Source organism: Ascaphus truei, chromosome 18, assembly GCF_040206685.1.
Source record: "Ascaphus truei isolate aAscTru1 chromosome 18, aAscTru1.hap1, whole genome shotgun sequence".
NCBI classification, from domain to species: domain Eukaryota; kingdom Metazoa; phylum Chordata; class Amphibia; order Anura; family Ascaphidae; genus Ascaphus; species Ascaphus truei.
The window spans coordinates 420,281-440,060 of record NC_134500.1 but is presented as its reverse complement, the minus strand read 5'-3'; the positions used below and the strand labels follow the sequence as shown (position 1 = coordinate 440,060).

Below are 19,780 nucleotides of genomic sequence, written 5' to 3'. Positions count from 1 at the left end.
TACAGGATCAAGTATCAACATAAAACCCGCAAGCTGCCCCGCACTTCCCCTCCGCAAAGGTCCCTCAAATGAGTTGTATCTCTCCTCAAGCCGTCCCAATATTCCACCGCCACGAACAGCACACAAGTGAGCACGTGACTTTAGATATGCAACCGGGGTTAATACACAAGGCTACTCTAGCCAACCCCCTTTTCTCCTCTGCAAGAAACCAGCGAGTTAATATTAACCCCCTACTCAATTGCAAATCATAACTATCCACTGCCACCACCTGAGGGTATGCAAATATGATCAAATGTAAATTAATATTTGCCAGGGCCTCAGGTCCCTGTTTATTATTCAAAAAAAAAACAAAAAAAACCTATGCACTTTAAGAAAATCAGTTTGTAGCACAAATGTGTCCGAATCATAATTTCTCTCCCCAGAGCGGGCAATCAGTTCATTCAGAGCCCAAAGCATTACTTATTAAATGTTTTAATATATAAAAAAAGATCAAACAAGAGGGTTATGTCTAGCACACCTGTAAGAGAATAAAGCAGCAGTATACTTGCAGTTTGAGGTACCGGTGCTCCGTGGTTCAGGGAAAAAACCTGTCTGGTGTAATTACAAGATATATGAACAAATGGGAGGATCCAGTGTGTGCCTAGAATAAATTTCATTCTTTAAAAATCCGTAGTGCCCTGGATCCTCCCGTTTGTTAATATATAAAAATACACTGCTTATGTTACAGAAAAGGTATTACAAAATAAACAGATATAACAAAGAGTAAATGCTGCACACCACAATATGATAACGAGTGATACAGCTACCGGCGCCCCCAAAAACGTACGATCGGCTGCATCCAATCCACGGCATACAAAAGGAAATGAAGATGGGGCACACGGATTTCCAAAATAAAGAGATTTATTAAAGTATACACTAAAATACTTAATTTCCTTTTTTATTACAAAATAAACATACATACAGGTACAATAAAATGCAGAACAGCTTCTTAAAATAAAACGTGGAAAACAGAAAATCCTATACGTTACCAAACGCAATGGATTTTCCCCAGAGAGGCCACCAGGTCAGAACAGGAGGTCTCGCGTGCTTTGTTCCAAGCATGCCTCTGGTGAGATCTCATTTTCGAAATCTTTGCCCAGACTTAAGTAAATTCTTTCCTCATGGCACCGGCATAAGCCCAACCCTGGAAGAGGCTTTGAAGCTGCCCTCCCCCGACCAGGTCTATAGAACTTGATTAAAACAGTCAGCACCTTTAGTGGGCTATCCAGGATGGACCCCCGCCCCAAGCACGTCCCTGCTTCAGAGCAGCCCAAAGAAACAGTCCTGACCTGTTTCAAACTCAGCATTTTGCTAAAAGTGTAACTCATTAACCCCTCAAGCACCAAATGGATTAAAATACTTATTACCGCATGACATTATCATGACAGTCCCTATTAGATAGTGGCCCTACTAATTGCTCATTGCTACTCACTGAGTTCATATAGCGGCAGCCTATGCCCCAAGGGAGTTGGATCAGCTCCTTTGGAGGGTCCCTAGCTGGCCTTACTCCAGACTACCACAAGGTAGCTTGCAGTGCCTCAGAATGAAACCTTGAGCACCGACAGAGAGAGGGCAGCACCAGGCCCGACATGGGCCCCCTACAAGATGGATCACTACCAAAGCGACCCAGAAGAGGGCTTCACTAGGTAACAAAGGTGATCAACCCTCACCACCTCCCTAGCGAGCTGAGATAGGGACAGCTAAGGAAGCCAAGGTTCAGATAGCAGAAGGGCGAATGCCGTCATGTCCATAACAAGATCACACAGTGTATGTGGATTTAACCAAGCTATTGTTTGAATGAATAAAGTTCCTGGTGCCCCCATCCTTGCTATATCACCGCCCAACCGCACAGATCCAGAACCCTGACAAGATAATCACCTCTGATTAAGCCAAGATAAGAGACATTGATGTTAACGCCCTAGGAGCCGGGCAGGGAGTTACATGGATATAAAATGGTTTGCAGTTAACTATATTACTTGGGAGATGTGAATAGACATCTAGTATTTTTTTCTATTTCAGATATGGTTTACAAATTCCCGGGCTAGGGGGAGTTAATTTATCTAGCCGTCACTGGCAGATACAAACTCAAAATGAACTTATTACTACATACACACAGTACTGTCACAACAATGAAACTCCGTAATCATCCCCATAACAAGATCCCACGCTACACCAGGCCCTCCAACAACGAAACTCCGTAATCATCCCCATAACAAGATCCCACGCTACACTAGGCCCTCCAACAACGAAACTCCGTAATCATCCCCATAACAAGATCCCACACTACACTAGGCCCTCCAACAACGAAACTCCGTAATCATCTCCATAACAAGATCCCACACTACACCAGGCCCTCCAACAACGAAACTCAGTAATCATCCCCATAACAAGATCCCACGCTACACTAGGCCCTCCAACAACGAAACTCCGTAATAATCCCCACAAGATCCCACACTACACCAAGCCCCCCAACAACGAAACTCCGTAATCATCCCCATAACAAGATCCCACGCTACACCAGGCCCTCCAACAACGAAACTCCGTAATCATCCCCATAACAAGATCCCACACTACACCAGGCCCTCCAACAACGAAACTCCGTAATCATCCCCATAACAAGATCCCACCACGCTACACCAGGCCCTCCAACAACGAAACTCCGTAATCATCCCCATAACAAGATCCCACACTACACTAGGCCCTCCAACAACGAAACTCCGTAATCATCTCCATAACAAGATCCCACGCTACACCAGGCCCTCCAACAACGAAACTCCGTAATCATCCCCATAACAAGATCCCACGCTACACCAGGCCCTCCAACAACGAAACTCCGTAATCATCCCCATAACAAGATCCCACGCTACACCAGGCCCTCCAACAACGAAACTCCGTAATCATCCCCATAACAAGATCCCACGCTACACCAGGCCCTCCAACAACGAAACTCCGTAATCATCCCCATAACAAGATCCCACACTACACCAGGCCCTCCATCAACGAAACTCCGTAATCATCCCCATAACAAGATCCCACACTACACCAGGCCCTCCAACAACGAAACTCCGTAATCATCCCCATAACAAGATCCCACACTACACCAGGCCCTCCAACAATGAAACTCTGTAATCATCCCCATAACAAGATCCCACACTACACCAGGCCCTCCAACAACGAAACTCCATAATCATCCCCATAACAAGATCCCACACTACACCAGGCCCTCCATCATCATCCCCATAACAAGATCCCACACTACACCAGGCCCTCCAACAACGAAACTCCGTAATCATCCCCATAACAAGATCCCACACTACACCAGGCCCTCCAACAACGAAACTCCGTAATCATCCCCATAACAAGATCCCACACTACACCAGGCCCTCCAGGATTTGGCACAGGAAAAGAAGCCCACTTTATTTGCTCCATGTGAGAGGCGCTTCCGGGCGGGGGAAGCTTCCTGAGCAGGCTCTGTGATGGGCAATTAACTAAATGCAAAGAACACATTACCAATACAATATGTATGTTTGTATTTATTTGTATATATGCACATACACATACACAAGAGGTGGTATTTATTTGTATATATGCACATACACAAGAGGTGGTGTCACATCCTCCCTAGCCAGGTGATCACAAGATTAGTCACCAGTCTCCCAGAGCGATCCCAAGGGCAATCAGCTACATGAATTAATTGCAATGCCACTGACTTATACTAGAACTGTCTGTGACTGACACAACAGGGGTTAAAGAAATAAGACTGTCAGAGTAAGCACTTACTCATGAACAGCTATGATTGTGCTCAACTAGAACGTGTCTTGTACAGTATGTATCCCTCTAGTGATTTATCCTTTCCCGGTGAACATAGCAATTCCCATTAATATATACGTTTTAGGACCACATTGGCTGCATTATTTCATTGTTATTATGGCCGATAAAGTTCCCCTAAAGAATTCCTTAAAAGAAAGAAGACTAACAAGTGACAGAAAGACAGACACACACACTTTTTCAGAAGAAATTATCCATAAAGGAGTGCATACATTTTACTGCACAGAAAAATGATCAACTCTACCTTCTTCTGCAAGGTCTAACTATAGGATGTAAATTATAGAAATTATGACACATGGCAGCATAATTTATACCTTTAAATGAATCAAATAAAATGGTTCAATAATGTGCAGAAAAATGTATACATGCAGCTTTGTGATGTACAGCTAAATACGTATAAATTATTCTACTGCCACATGGCACAAAAGTTCTTAACATAGGCAAAAAAATTAAAACATGCTCGTATACTATATAACAAACATATTTGTCAAAATCTACTACCCTGGTTAAGCAGATGAAATATATTTATTAGGTCTGTTCTTTGCCACATGATTCAAAAGTCTGTGACTGAAAAGGTTAATTCCGAAGCATCATTTGCCAGAATGGAATAATGGAGTAAAATATTGCTCAGCCTACTTTGTGTAGGTGAAAAATAACATTTGGAAAATAGATTATTGAATTGAGATAGTAACTTTTAGTCGATCCAGCCGGAATGGATGATACCATTTTTATCCAGCACATTTTAAAGTCAGTGATGGAAATTCAATTATGTTTTGCTCTCTGCTACCTGTAGATTTGGATCTGCTAAATAGGAGTAGGGAGGAGAGACGAATGTCACGGCTACTTCCAGAAGAAAGTCCTTCTTCTTAGTTATCCTAGAAAAAGATTAAAGACAACCATCAGGCACAAAGCTCAAGAATCCCTTCTCAAAACCTGGAACGCAACCATAAAAATAACAGAAAAGACAAATACAGTGTATAATATTTTTATGTTTTTACTGTAATATTTATATCTATATCTATACACACACACGCACATTGTTTTCTGGTTCAGCTCCTCCGGTTTTGAGGAGCACTGAGAACGGTCTTTCTTTAGGTTGAGCTGCGCCTTGGAAGTTTAAAAGAAGTAGTTGTCTATTAACAGTGTATCGGCACATTGGGGTGTAGTAAGAGCATCCTTTGTTTTTGCTTCAATCACAAATCTTGGGAAGACAGAATCTTTTACAGAAAAGTGGAACTAGCTAAATCAGCAAGTACAAACTAATCGTGAATATGATTAGCCCGAGTTAATGAAGTACAGGCATAACCCGGTTTAAGGACACTGACTTTAAGTACACTCGCGAGTAAGGACATATCGCCCAATAGGCAAATGGCAGCTCACGCATGCGCCTGTCAGCTTGTCCTGAACAGCAATACCAGCTCCCTACCTGTACCGAACTGTGCGCAAGCGGGGAGACTATAGAGCCTGTTACAAATGTGTTATTTACATTGGTTATGCATCGATAAGTGGATAAAAGGTAGTGCTTCACTTTAAGTACATTTTCGCTTTACATACATGCTCCGGTCCCATTGCGTACGCTAGTGCGGGGTATGCCTGTATCTGATTGCAGAGATTGCAACACAACATACAATCTGTTTTCCAAACCATGAACCAGCACAGATCCCCTGAATGTACTGTAGCGTTTCCTGGAACAATCTCTGTTGCCTTAAGACAACAGCATGGAATGCTGCGAGTTAAAGTTTGACTCTGGCTACAATACTATCGGACTAATGACCACAAGCGTTGAGTATTGAGAGAGTTATGGATCTGGGAGAATCTGGTGGAGAAACTTCTGAGTTGGGGTCGTGTTTTAAAGGTTTTTGTGCATATCTGTTGTTACTGTTACAAAAATAGAACTTATTGTCCCCAATAAAATAAAAAAAGACTGAAAACTCATCTAACCCACAGTAATAACCAGAGATTTGTCTTTTGGACGTAAAACAGCACAAGAACACAAGGGCAGAGTATTTTACAATTGTTATTATTAAAGCTCTCAAATAATACTTCCTGTAGACACTTCAAAAATAGTGTTTTTTGTTTTTTTAAAGAGGTGTTTGTAGTGAGAGTGCATTGCTTTACACATCAGCATGTTCCCTTCTTCAATAATAACTTTAACTATGTATTAAATTATCAGTACTATTTTTTGTGAGGGATTTATTATTCTACCTTATGTAGTATACCCTGGGAACGATTATAACACATCATTACTGTTGTCACCTAGATGGACGGACTGTGGAATAAGAATGGTCCAACCTTCGTAGACCGCAAGTATCTAAAATTAGGATTGATCTGCTTTGATGCTAAAGTGGCCAGTAACGTATTGCACAAGGAGTTGTTGGCAGAGGATGGGTTAACTGGGACACCTCCTATTTTCATACCCATTCATCATCCTCGGCTCCATCTCCTAGCTCCCGGGGGCCACAAGCTGATGAGCAGTCTTGAGATTTCTTCGCCATTATGTTGTCTGTCCAGGAAGCTCCAGTTTGTGCATCACCAGCAAAGTTACACTTGGTCGCTGTTCCACTGTCAATCTTCGCTATCGAAACTGGAAAAGAAAAAACAGTTCAACCAAGACCCTGGAAAATACGAGAGGCTTGGGCCCTACTGCCGAGTCCTTACATTTACCTATTTGCTGCACAATGTGCCAGTGTTGTAATCAGGACATGACTATCTTAACAATAGCAGCAGCTACAATACTACAACTCCTCCGATTCTCACACCTCTGTATCCTGTGTAACTCCCAGTATTTAAAAATAATAATATTGTTTCAGTGAAACTTCTTTGCTGGCACCTACAAAAATTGCTTGAACAAATGACCTTCGTGGTGACAGAAGTAGAATAACGGAAGTGAGTCATTGTGGGCAAAAGAGGCTGTCACATGGGCGGCAGCCGCCGGAGCCGCGTGCATGCGCAGGAGCAGCAGCAACCGCAACGGAGACCCCACACACACACACAAGGAATTCCCAGTTAGTATAATTATAGAAGTGCGGCTCGGTGCGCATGCACAGCAACAACCCCGCCAAAATTTGGAAAGCGGAGACACACACAGTTAATATGAATATAGAAATGCAAATAGCTCAAAAAGGGGGTGTGTGCCGGGCACGCGCGTTCTAAGTGAAACTTCTCTGCGTGGTCACTGAAATTGTGTTTTTATTTTTAATTAAAAACATCACCATCACAAATTTCTGTGACAAAACAGGGGCAAAAGACAAAGAAGTTTCACTTAAAATGCCCGTGCTTGGCACACACGCCTTTTTTTCTTATATAGCGCCGAGTGTGTACTCAGCACAGTACATAGAATCTTGCAGATGCAATTAATCCCAGCCACAAAGAGCTTACAATCCAAAAAGGGACTTGTCGAAAGGTCAGAAGGAGCAACCCACTGGCGTTCGAACAGTGTTCTCCCCCTTCAAACGGCAGTAACATAACTACGGAGCAAGGAGCAAAGCTTCGTGTATAACTACGGAGCAAGGAGCAAAGCTTCGTGTATAACTACGGAGCAAGGAGCAAAGCTTCGTGTATAACTACGGAGCAAGGAGCAAAGCTTCGTGTATAACTACGGAGCAAGGAGCAAAGCTTCGTGTATAACTACGGAGCAAGGAGAAAAGCTTCGTGTATAACTACGGAGCAAGGAGCAAAGCTTCGTGTATAACTACGGAGCAAGGAGCAAAGCTTCGTGTATAACTACGGAGCAAGGAGCAAAGCTTCGTGTATAACTACGGAGCAAGGAGCAAAGCTTCATGTATAACTACGGAGCAAGGAGCAAAGCTTCATGTATAACTACGGAGCAAGGAGCAAAGCTTCGTGTATAACTACGGAGCAAGGAGAAAAGCTTCGTGTATAACTACGGAGCAAGGAGCAAAAGCTTTGTGTATAACTACGGAGCAAGGAGAAAAGCTTCGTGTATAACTACGGAGCAAGGAGAAAAGCTTCGTGTATAACTACGGAGCAAGGAGCAAAGCTTCATGTATAACTACGGAGCAAGGAGCAAAGCTTCGTGTATAACTACGGAGCAAGGAGCAAAGCTTCGTGTATAACTACACTTACAAATGTTACGTACATAGAAAAGGGCCATCTCCCAAGGTCTTCACACGAAGCTGCTCTCCCAACTCCAGCTCTGTCTTCACCACCTCGGCTTCTGGGAGCCAAAAGGCCACAGTATCAGTGGGAGCGTGTCTTTCAGTGAGACCCACGAGCTCCAGCTTATTCACCATGCGCTTAAGCTCCTCAGTTGATATCCGGTCTGTTTCACCTTTAGGTTCTACCTCTGGTGAACACACAATACAGATACTGTCAACTCTGCTTTTACCAACATACTAAGCTTTGCCGCTTCGCTGGCCAGAGGTATTAGCAACTCATTGCTTTGCCATTTAGTTCTGGCAACAACTGGATTAAAAAGGGAGTGTAAACAAATTAGACAACTTCTAAAGACCCGAATTCTATAAAAGGGTCAAAAGCCTGTATTCACTAAAGGTTGCTACTCTTTAACATTCATTAACTCATTTCAACGAGAGTTAGGCCATGATAAGCGTAGCACCCTTTAGTGAATATGGGCCAAAGTCTCTTACATTTTGGTTCCTGTGTCTTATTTTTGAGCGACATCCCTGGCAATAAGTTGCATTATTTAATTCATTAATGTATTTATTGTGGTGCTTTTAACAAGTCATGATGTCAGAGGAACAGCTAACAGGCAGAATCATTATGTGAGTGATGGTTTTAAAATAACAGTTCAGTACTGAATGGAGTCGGGAAGAAAAGGTGATATGAGACAAATAATATTGCCGTGTATATCTCTAGAGCTCAGACTACATCGTTCCCTTTTAACATGATTCATATTCAAGAAAAGTATTCGGATTAGGATAATCTTGAAGAACCTTATTTTAATGTAGATTAATGATTGAGTTATAACCCAAAGGGTGTTCTTGGGTACCCACAAAGAAAATGTTTAGAATACAGCTGCTCGTAATACAGGGGAGAGACAGATACTTGGACAGAGAATACATTGAGCAATTACAGAGGACAGCAAGAAAATATATGTATTATTAGCCTGCCAGGGCTAATTTATATTCATTACTCACTGTAAGAAGACATTAGGAAGCCTGTGTTCACTTTCTTAGTGTCACTGAAGTCCGGTTCCATTTCATTTCCCTTATTATCGAACTTCCTACGATGAATTTTGCTAGGTCTCAGATACAGAATGTACCATCGCTCCTGGTGTCAAGGGAAAAATACTCCTTATTAGCTCATATCGCCATGGAAAAGGGCAGTTTACAAAACTAATAAATGCCACAGGGAATTCAGTGTTGTCATTCATCTCATCGCTGAACCTTGCAAAGCACCAGGGTTTGGACTCTGCAAATCACATGGACGAAGCTATTATACTATGTCAAATAATAATCTTAACCTTTTTGCTGCCAGAGGGCACAGGAATGCATTACCCGTCTGGCAGCGAAAGGGTTAAAAGATTCCCTCCCTCCCTCCTCGGAGGAAGATCCTCTTGTGTGGACCGAAACATTGGTTCTATGTGTAAGTATTCTTAATACAATTACCGTTTTTGATACCTGCTGAGTGCTGTTGCCTTCTCACCACCTCATTGCTGGTAACGCATGAGAGATAGAGAGAGATAGAGGAGGAGAGATAGTGGAGATAGAGGAGGAGAGATAGTGGAGATAGAGGCGTTCCGGCGCCTTCTTGTTTTAGGAGGATGTGTCCTGTATTAACTATTTAAAAACAGCAGAATGTTGAAGTGCTAATTTCAGAATATTCAGTATCCGATGCTCACAAAATCCTCTCAAGTCTTTTTCTGATCAGTATAAAGAAAATCCCCCCCTATACACCAGGCTGCTCATCCATCGTTGCATATATAAAAGATGGGCTTGTCCATAACCTCCCAGCAGCCCCCTATACACCAGGCTTCTCAACCAATATGGATTTCAACATCTTGTAAAAGTTTATGGTGTTCGAGCCACGTGTACCATGTCCGCATGGATACCGTGCTTAAAGTGTTAATGCGGCTGCTGTGCTGTCCGCTGGTACAGGTGGCCAATAGTGATTGGCCACTGAGGATCAGTGTTGGCATCAGGTGATTGGGTAGGAGGGGCAGCGCAAGGTCCAGCTGGTCAGCATGTAGCCAGTTTTAGTTGAGCCAGAGGGAAGTTATATATAGGGGGCATGTTTATCCGGTCCTTCATTTTTTACACATATCAAAAATCTGTCAGTTCCCCCCACCCCCTATTCCGATATTTATTTTTCTTTGTATGTATGTATGTATATAGCGCCATTAATGTACATAGCGCTTCACAGTAGTAATACAGTACACGTGACAACCTTATAAATAACAGATCATGGGAATAAGTGCTTCAGACATAAAAGTAACATTTGGGAAAAGGAGTCCCTGCTCCCAAGAGTTTGCAATCTAATTGGTAGGTAGGATGTACAGCGACAGGAGGGAGTTCTGGTAAGTGCGTCTGCAGGGGGGCCAAGCTTTATGTATTAGGTGTCTAGTATTAGCCACAGTGCTATTAATATGCTTGTTAAGCAAGTGTGTCTTAAGGTGGGTCTTAAAGGTGGATAGAGAGGGTGCTAGTGGGATAGTGAGGGGAAGGGCATTCCAGAGGTGTGGGGCAGTTAGTTAGTGAGAAAGGTTTAAGGCGGGAGAGACTTTAGATACAAAGGGGGTTCAAGTTACTGCAGTGATGTTAAAGTTTTTTAATGCAATTGGTTGTTAAAGTGTATACATGCATTTTATATTTATTTTTAAAGTGTAGTATATAAATATTTCTGGTTGTCACAGTGTTTGTTGAATACAGTAATTTTGGGGGTTTGTATTTAATGATCTGTGTCTCAAACGCCACACCTGTGAGCTCATCTTATATATGTGAGAGGTTAAAACACCCAGCTATACAGACGACTCGCTTTACTCCCCGCAGGCCACTAAAAATGAGACATCTCCCCAAAAACCGTCACTCTACACCTCAATTAAGCTGCCACCACAAATAATTATTTATGGTCTTACTCAAGAGTTATTGGTCCCCTGTTTACTTGAAAAAAAGAGGCAATTAACATCAAAGCCCAATGTAGCAAAATGTGTCCGAAAAGGCAGTAAATCTCTTCTGAAAAGTACGAACTTCAATTACAGCCCAAAGAAAGGACTTTGTACACATTTTGCATATTAAATCCAAAATGTACTGTGCTTGTTTACAAAAAGGGATGTTACAAAAATACTATACACACACACACACACACACACAATAAAATTAAACAGAGACCCTATACGTTACCAACCAACAATATTAGATCCCTTCAGAGGTAATGAAGTTGAAGATCTAAGAATGTATGTGTTATTGCTATAACTCTCCTTGTGGAATTCTGCTTTTGATACTCAAATGCATTGTTATGCTCAAAACGTTTACCCCCGTAAAAAGTACAGGCCATTTGTGTGTCTTATTTCCCCCTCATCAATCTTTTGTGACATATATGGCTGCAAGAGAAAATGAATGAAAACCCAAATGAACCAGAGTGTATAAAATACCCTATAACCCCTAGAAGAAAACTACACTCACCGTTTCACTTGTATGATTTTGCAAAAGGTTGAGGGAGGGAACAAATATCTGAGATTTGCACCACACATAACATGTCATATTTAGTATGGTTGCACACGCTTAACTTTGTCCACAAGAAATCTATGTCTTTTATCCTTGTGAATGGCATCAGATTTTAATTCTCTCACATTATGATTGATCTTTAATAAGTAATATAGTGACCCTATTTTCACCTGTTTGACAACCAGAACAGTCTCAGGGATTTGTATACGGCCTTTAGAGATAGCCTAGAGATCAGGTCACATCTCTGGTACACTGTCACCAAAATTGTAGATATGTAATGTATTCATTGTTTTATTGCCCATTGACGCAAATACCATGTTGACCCTGGTAACCTCACAGGAGACAGAGAAAAGTAGGTATTTTTAATGTGACATCCCATATGGCCGGGAGGAATATTTGCAGGAGGGTTTTGTCACTCAGAAGGTTGCTGATAGCGTTTGTGCACATTCACTCCTTTTTCTCACCTTCTTTCCTTTGGTGTCAGTGATAAGATGACGTGAGAAATCCACTAGTGTTCCTTCCAAGATGACACCCTGTCCACTGTAGAGAAAGAACAAGAGGCAGGAAGAAAAAAATAATAATATTAGATATTCAGAAAGGAACAATTTACTGGACTAAATGAAGGCATGCTAAAGCTTTGCACCCTTTTGTAGATCTGGACCTAAGCATTTGAGGAAATATGATAACCAGATGGACCACAGACGCCACATTTATTCAGTAAATGATTAGTATTTTATTTAAACAAATTTAGGGATTACAGTCAAAGTAGCTACAGGTCTCCATCTTTTATTCAGACACTAGGAGGAAAAATGGCTTCCACCAAAATTCCCTCTTAAAGCTGCAGTTCAGGCAATATCCTGCATGTGTGATTTTTTTTAATAAATCAGTTCTGTAGTAAGAAAAAATACTTTTAGCATTTTCTGTTTTTTAAAAAAACAACCTTTGAAAGACCAATTGTCTTATATTCTATTTTAACAACCATTTGCTAAGGCACTGCCCCTTCATGTCCTGTCACAAGCCCTGGCACACCCCTTTGTCAGCCCTGCCCTCCCTCTAGCACATGTCAGTGCAGGAGTGCTCATGAATATTCATGAGCTTCCCCTGACTGACAGAAGCAAATAAAAACATATGCCATATCTAATTATGTCACCAAATTTCGCCGATCAATACATGGAGAACGAATTGACCGGCAGCTATACAGTTCTTTAGGTAATTAGAGATTGCACACATGAAACTATTGAAGTAAAAAAATTAATTAAAAAAAAAAAAAAAAGACTGAACTGAAGCTTTAATAGTCAACTGATGTTATGATGAAACTCTTTTTGCATCTGAATAATAAGACATCCTGAAAGAAATAAGTATTGAATATACATGCTCCGGTTCCATTGCGTACGTTAATGTGGGGTATGCCTGTAATTACATAGTTACATACATGCTCCGGTCCCATTGTGTACGTTAATGTGGGGTATGCCTGTGTTACATAGTTACATACATGCTCCGGTCCCATAGCGTACGTTAATGCGGGGTATGCCTGTAATTACATAGTTACATACATGCTCCGGTCCCATTGCGTACGTTAATGCGGGGTATGCCTGTAGTTAAATAGTTACATAGATGCTCCGGTCCCATTGCGTACGTTTATGTGGGGTATGCCTGTGTTACATAGTTACATACATGCTCCGGTCCCATTGCGTACGTTAATATGGGGTATGCCTGTGTTACATAGTTACATACATGCTCGAGTCCCATTGCGTACGTTAATGTGGGGTATGCCTGTAATTACATAGTTACATACATGCTCTGGTCCCATTGCGTACGTTAATGTGGGGTATGCCTGTAGTTACATAGTTACATAGATGCTCCGGTCCCATTGCGTACGTTAATGTGGGCTATGCCTGTAGTTACATAGTTACATAGATGCTCCGGTCCCATTGTGTACGTTAATGTGGGGTATGCCTGTAGTTACACAGTTACATAGATGCTCCGGTCCCATTGTGTACGTTAATGTGGGGTATGCCTGTAGTTACATAGTTACATACATGCTCCGGTCCCATTGCGTACGTTAATGTGGGGTATGCCTGTGTTACATAGTTACATACATGCTCCGGTCCCATTGCGTACGTTAATGTGGGGTATGCCTGTGTTACATAGTTACATACATGCTCCGGTCCCATTGCGTACGTTAATGTGGGGTGTGCCTGTGTTACATAGTTACATACATGCTCCGGTCCCATTGCGTACGTTAATGTAGGGTATGCCTGTGTTACATAGTTACATACATGCTCCGGTCCCATTGCGTACGTTAATGCGGGGTATGTCTGTGTTACATAGTTACATACATGCTCCGGTTCCATCGCGTACGTTAATGCGGGGTATGTCTGTGTTACATAGTTACATACATGCTCCGGTCCCATTGCGTACGTTAATGCGGGGTATGCCTGTGTTACATAGTTACATACATGCTCCGGTCCCATTGCGTACGTTAATGCGGGGTATGTCTGTGTTACATAGTTACATACATGCTCCGGTCCCATTGCGTACGTTAATGCGGGGTATGCCTGTGTTACATAGTTACATACATGCTCGGGTCCCATTGCGTACGTTAATGTGGGGTATGCCTGTGTTACATAGTTACATACATGCTCCGGTCCCATTGCGTACGTTAATGGGGGGTATGTCTGTGTTACATAGTTACATACATGCTCGGGTCCCATTGCGGGGTGTTAATGTGGGGTATGCCTATGTTACATAGTTACATACATGCTCGGGTCCCATTGCGGGGTGTTAATGTGGGGTATGCCTGTGTTACATAGTTACATACATGCTCCGGTCCCATTGCGTACGTTAATGCGGGGTATGCCTGTGTTACATAGTTACATACATGCTCGGGTCCCATTGCGTACGTTAATGTGGGGTATGCCTGTGTTACATAGTTACATACATGCTCGGGTCCCATTGCGGGGTGTTAATGTGGGGTGTGCCTGTGTTACATAGTTACATACATGCTCGGGTCCCATTGCGGGGTGTTAATGTGGGGAATGCCTGTAATTACATAGTTACATACATGCTCCAGTCCCATTGCGGGGTGTTAATGTGGGGTGTGCCTGTGTTACATAGTTACATACATGCTCCGGTCCCATTGCGGGGTGTTAATGTGGGGAATGCCTGTAATTACATAGTTACATACATGCTCCGGTCCCATTGCGGGGTGTGCCTGTGTTACATAGTTACATACATGCTCCGGTCCCATTGCGTACGTTAATGTGGGGTGTGTCTGTACATGCATGAATGCTTATGTCTTACATTTTACAATTGTGAATTATGTTGCATTTGCAGAGCTAGGGAAGGAAAGAGGACAGACATGATGAAAGTGATGTTTCCAAACAACGGTTTATTCTGCATACATCTTACATCAGAAGGAAATTGTACTTGGAAATATGTTTGCAGTGAGCTTGATGGACCACTTGGTGTGGCCGAGTATTTACAGTTCTCATGTGTTCAGTAAAAGAAATTCCCTGATACACGAAGTCAGTTGCACAGACAGATATGCAAGCTTTGCTGATAAGCAGTGCTTCATTTGTAACACAGTGTTACAGCTACGGGATCTGTATGGTAGCGAGTACATTTACTGTTAACATTGTTAACATTTCTAGATGTGGGGCCTGAGCACAGAGTGGGGCCTGAGCACAGCAGTGCCCCCCAGTACACACAGCACTGCCCCCCAGTACACACAGCACTGCCCCCCAGTACACACAGCACTGCCCCCCAGTACACACAGCACTGCCCCCCAGTACACACACAGCACTGCCCCCCAGTACACACACAGCACTGCCCCCCAGTACACACACAGCACTGCCCCCCAGTACACACACAGCACTGCCCCCCAGTACACACACAGTACTGCCCCCCAGTACACACACAGCACTGCCCCCCAGTACACACACAGCACTGCCCCCCAGTACACACACAGCACTGCCCCCCAGTACACACACAGCACTGCCCCCCAGTACACACACAGCACTGCCCCCCAGTACACACACAGCACTGCCCCCCAGTACACACACAGCACTGCCCCCCAGTACACACACAGCACTGCCCCCCAGTACACACACAGCACTGCCCCCCAGTACACACACAGCACTGCCCCCCAGTACACACACAGCACTGCCCCCCAGTACACACACAGCACTGCCCCCCAGTACACACACAGCACTGCCCCCCAGTACACACACAGCACTGCCCCCCAGTACACACACAGCACTGCCCCCCAGTACACACACAGCACTGCCCCCCAGTACACACACAGCACTGCCCCCCAGTACACACACACAGCACTGCCCCCCAGTACACACACACAGCACTGCCCCCCAGTACACACACAGCACTGCCCCCCAGTACACACACAGCACTGCCCCCCAGTACACACACAGCACTGCCCCCCAGTACACACACAGCACTGCCCCCCAGTACACACACAGCACTGCCCCCCAGTACACACACAGCACTGCCCCCCAGTACACACACAGCACTGCCCCCCAGTACACACACAGCACTGCCCCCCAGTACACACACAGCACTGCCCCCCAGTACACACACAGCAGTGCCCCCAGTACACACACAGCAGTGCCCCCAGTACACACACAGCAGTGCCCCCAGTACACACACAGCAGTGCCCCCAGTACACACACAGCAGTGCCCCCAGTACACACACAGCAGTGCCCCCAGTACACACACAGCAGTGCCCCCAGTACACACACAGCAGTGCCCCCAGTACACACACAGCAGTGCTCCACAGTGCACACACAGTAGTGCCCACGCACAGCAGTGCCCCCCAGTACACACACAGCAGTGCCCCCCAGGACACACACAGTAGTGCCCACGCACAGCAGTGCCCCCCAGTACACACACAGCAGTGCTCCCCAGTGCACACACAGCAGTGCTCCCCAGTACACACACAGCAGTGCTCCCCAGTACACACACAGCAGTGCTCCCCAGTACACACACAGCAGTGCTCCCCAGTACACACACAGCAGTGCTCCCCAGTACACACACAGCAGTGCTCCCCAGTACACACACAGCAGTGCTCCCCAGTACACACACAGCAGTGCTCCCCAGTACACACACAGCAGTGCTCCCCAGTACACACACAGCAGTGCTCCCCAGTACACACACAGCAGTGCTCCCCAGTACACACACAGCAGTGCTCCCCAGTACACACACAGCAGTGCTCCCCAGTACACACACAGCAGTGCTCCCCAGTACACACACAGCAGTGCCCCCAGTACACACACAGCAGTGCCCACGCACAGCAGTGTCCCCCAGGACACACACAGCAGTGCCCCCCAGGACACACACAGTAGTGCCCACGCACAGCAGTGCCCCCCAGGACACACACAGCAGTGCCCACGCACAGCAGTGCCCCCCAGGACACGCACAGCAGTGCCCACGCACAGCAGTGCCCCCCAGGACACGCACAGCAGTGCCCCCCAGGACACGCACAGCAGTGCCCCCCAGGACACGCACAGCAGTGCCCCCCAGGACACGCACAGCAGTGCCCCCCAGGACACGCACAGCAGTGCCCCCCAGGACACGCACAGCAGTGCCCCCCAGGACACGCACAGCAGTGCCCCCCAGGACACGCACAGCAGTGCCCCCCAGTACACGCACAGCAGTGCCCCCCAGGACACGCACAGCAGTGCCCCCCAGTACACACACAGCAGTGCCCCCCAGTACACACACAGCAGTGCCCCCCAGTACACACACAGCACTGCCCCCCAGTACACACACAGCACTGCCCCCCAGTACACACACAGCACTGCCCCCCAGTACACACACAGCACTGCCCCCCAGTACACACACAGCACTGCCCCCCAGTACACACACAGCACTGCCCCCCAGTACACACACAGCAGTGCCCCCAGTACACACACAGCAGTGCCCCCAGTACACACACAGCAGTGCCCCCAGTACACACACAGCAGTGCCCCCAGTACACACACAGCAGTGCCCCCAGTACACACACAGCAGTGCCCCCAGTACACACACAGCAGTGCCCCCAGTACACACACAGCAGTGCCCCCCAGTACACACACAGCAGTGCCCCCCAGTACACACACAGCAGTGCCCCCCAGTACACACACAGCAGTGCCCCCCAGTACACACACAGCAGTGCCCCCCAGTACACACACAGCAGTGCCCCCCAGTACACACACAGCAGTGCCCCCCAGTACACACACAACAGTGCCCCCCAGTACACACACAACAGTGCCCCCCAGTACACACACAACAGTGCCCCCCAGTACACACACAACAGTGCCCCCCAGTACACACACAACAGTGCCCCCCAGTACACACACAGTAGTGCCCACGCACAGCAGTGTCCCCCAGGACACACACAGCAGTGCCCCCCAGGACACACACAGCAGTGCCCACGCACAGCAATGCCCCCCAGAACACACACAGCAGTGCCCCCCAGAACACACACAGCCGTGCCCACGCACAGTAGTGTCCCCCAGGACACGCACAGCACTGCCCCCCAGGACACACACAGTAGTGCCCACTCACAGCACTGCCCCCCAGTACACACACAGTAGTGCCACACACAGCAATGACCCCCAGTACACACACAGCAGTGCCCCCCAGTACACACACAGCAGTGCCACAAACAGCACTGCCCCCCAGTACACACACAGCAGTGCCCCCAGCACTACCCCCCAGAACACACACAGCACTGCCCTCCAGTACACACACAGCAGTGCCACACACAGCACTGCCCCCCAGTACTGCCCCCAGCACTACCCCCCAGAACACACACAGCACTGCCCCCCAGTACACACACAGCACTGCCCCCCAGTACACACACAGCACTGCCCCCCAGTACACACACAGCACTGCCCCCCAGTACACACACAGCACTGCCCCCCAGTACACACACAGCACTGCCCCCCAGTACACACACAGCACTGCCCCCCAGTACACACAGCACTGCCCTCCAGTACACACACAGCACTGCCCCCCAGTACACACACAGCACTGCCCCCCAGTACACACACAGCACTGCCCCCCAGTACTGCCCCCCCAGTACACACACAGCACTGCCCCCCAGTACACGCACAGCACTGCCCCCCAGGACACGCACAGCAGTGCCCACTCACAGCACTGCCCCCCAGTACACACACAGTAGTGCCACACACAGCAATGACCCCCAGTACACACACAGCAGTGCCCCCCAGTACACACACAGCAGTGCCACAAACAGCACTGCCCCCCAGTACACACACAGCAGTGCCCCCAGCACTACCCCCCAGAACACACACAGCACTGCCCTCCAGTACACACACAGTAGTGCCACACACAGCACTGCCCCCCAGTACTGCCCCCAGCACTACCCCCCAGAACACACACAGCACTGCCCCCCAGTACACACACAGCAGTGCCCCCCAGTACACACACAACAGTGCCCCCCAGTACACACACAACAGTGCCCCCCAGTACACACACAACAGTGCCCCCCAGTACACACACAACAGTGCCCCCCAGTACACACACAACAGTGCCCCCCAGTACACACACAACAGTGCCCCCCAGTACACACACAACAGTGCCCCCCAGTACACACACAGCAGTGTCCCCCAGGACACACACAGCAGTGCCCCCCAGGACACACACAGCAGTGCCCACGCACAGCAATGCCCCCCAGAACACACACAGCAGTGCCCCCCAGAACACACACAGCCGTGCCCACGCACAGTAGTGTCCCCCAGGACACGCACAGCACTGCCCCCCAGGACACACACAGCAGTGCCCACTCACAGCACTGCCCCCCAGTACACACACAGTAGTGCCACACACAGCAATGACCCCCAGTACACACACAGCAGTGCCCCCCAGTACACACACAGCAGTGCCACAAACAGCACTGCCCCCCAGTACACACACAGCAGTGCCCCCAGCACTACCCCCCAGAACACACACAGCACTGCCCTCCAGTACACACACAGCAGTGCCACACACAGCACTGCCCCCCAGTACTGCCCCCAGCACTACCCCCCAGAACACACACAGCACTGCCCCCCAGTACACACACAGCACTGCCCCCCAGTACACACACAGCACTGCCCCCCAGTACACACACAGCACTGCCCCCCAGTACACACACAGCACTGCCCCCCAGTACTGCCCCCCAGTACACACACAGCACTGCCCCCCAGTACACACACAGCACTGCCCCCCAGTACACACACAGCACTGCCCCCCAGTACTGCCCCCCA

General features: G+C 46.9%; 1 protein-coding gene across 2 annotated transcripts in view; it reads right to left on the bottom strand.

Moving 5' to 3' along the window:
- Positions 1-882: 882 nt before the first annotated feature.
- ARPIN (actin related protein 2/3 complex inhibitor) overlaps positions 883-19,780 on the bottom strand; it is a 24,295-nt gene continuing 5,397 nt past the window's right edge. Inside the window, exons 2-7 of one of the 2 annotated variants that reach the window (XM_075575135.1) lie at positions 11,975-12,050; positions 8,985-9,117; positions 7,967-8,173; positions 6,285-6,451; positions 4,904-4,974; positions 883-4,742 (exon numbers count right to left, since the gene is read on the bottom strand). In XM_075575135.1, the coding sequence (XP_075431250.1) occupies positions 4,634-4,742; positions 4,904-4,974; positions 6,285-6,451; positions 7,967-8,173; positions 8,985-9,117; positions 11,975-12,050 (763 nt within the window). In that variant the 3' untranslated portion in view covers positions 883-4,633. The remainder of the gene's footprint in view (positions 4,743-4,903; positions 4,975-6,284; positions 6,452-7,966; positions 8,174-8,984; positions 9,118-11,974; positions 12,051-19,780) is intronic. The other variant, XM_075575136.1, reaches the window with a different exon arrangement.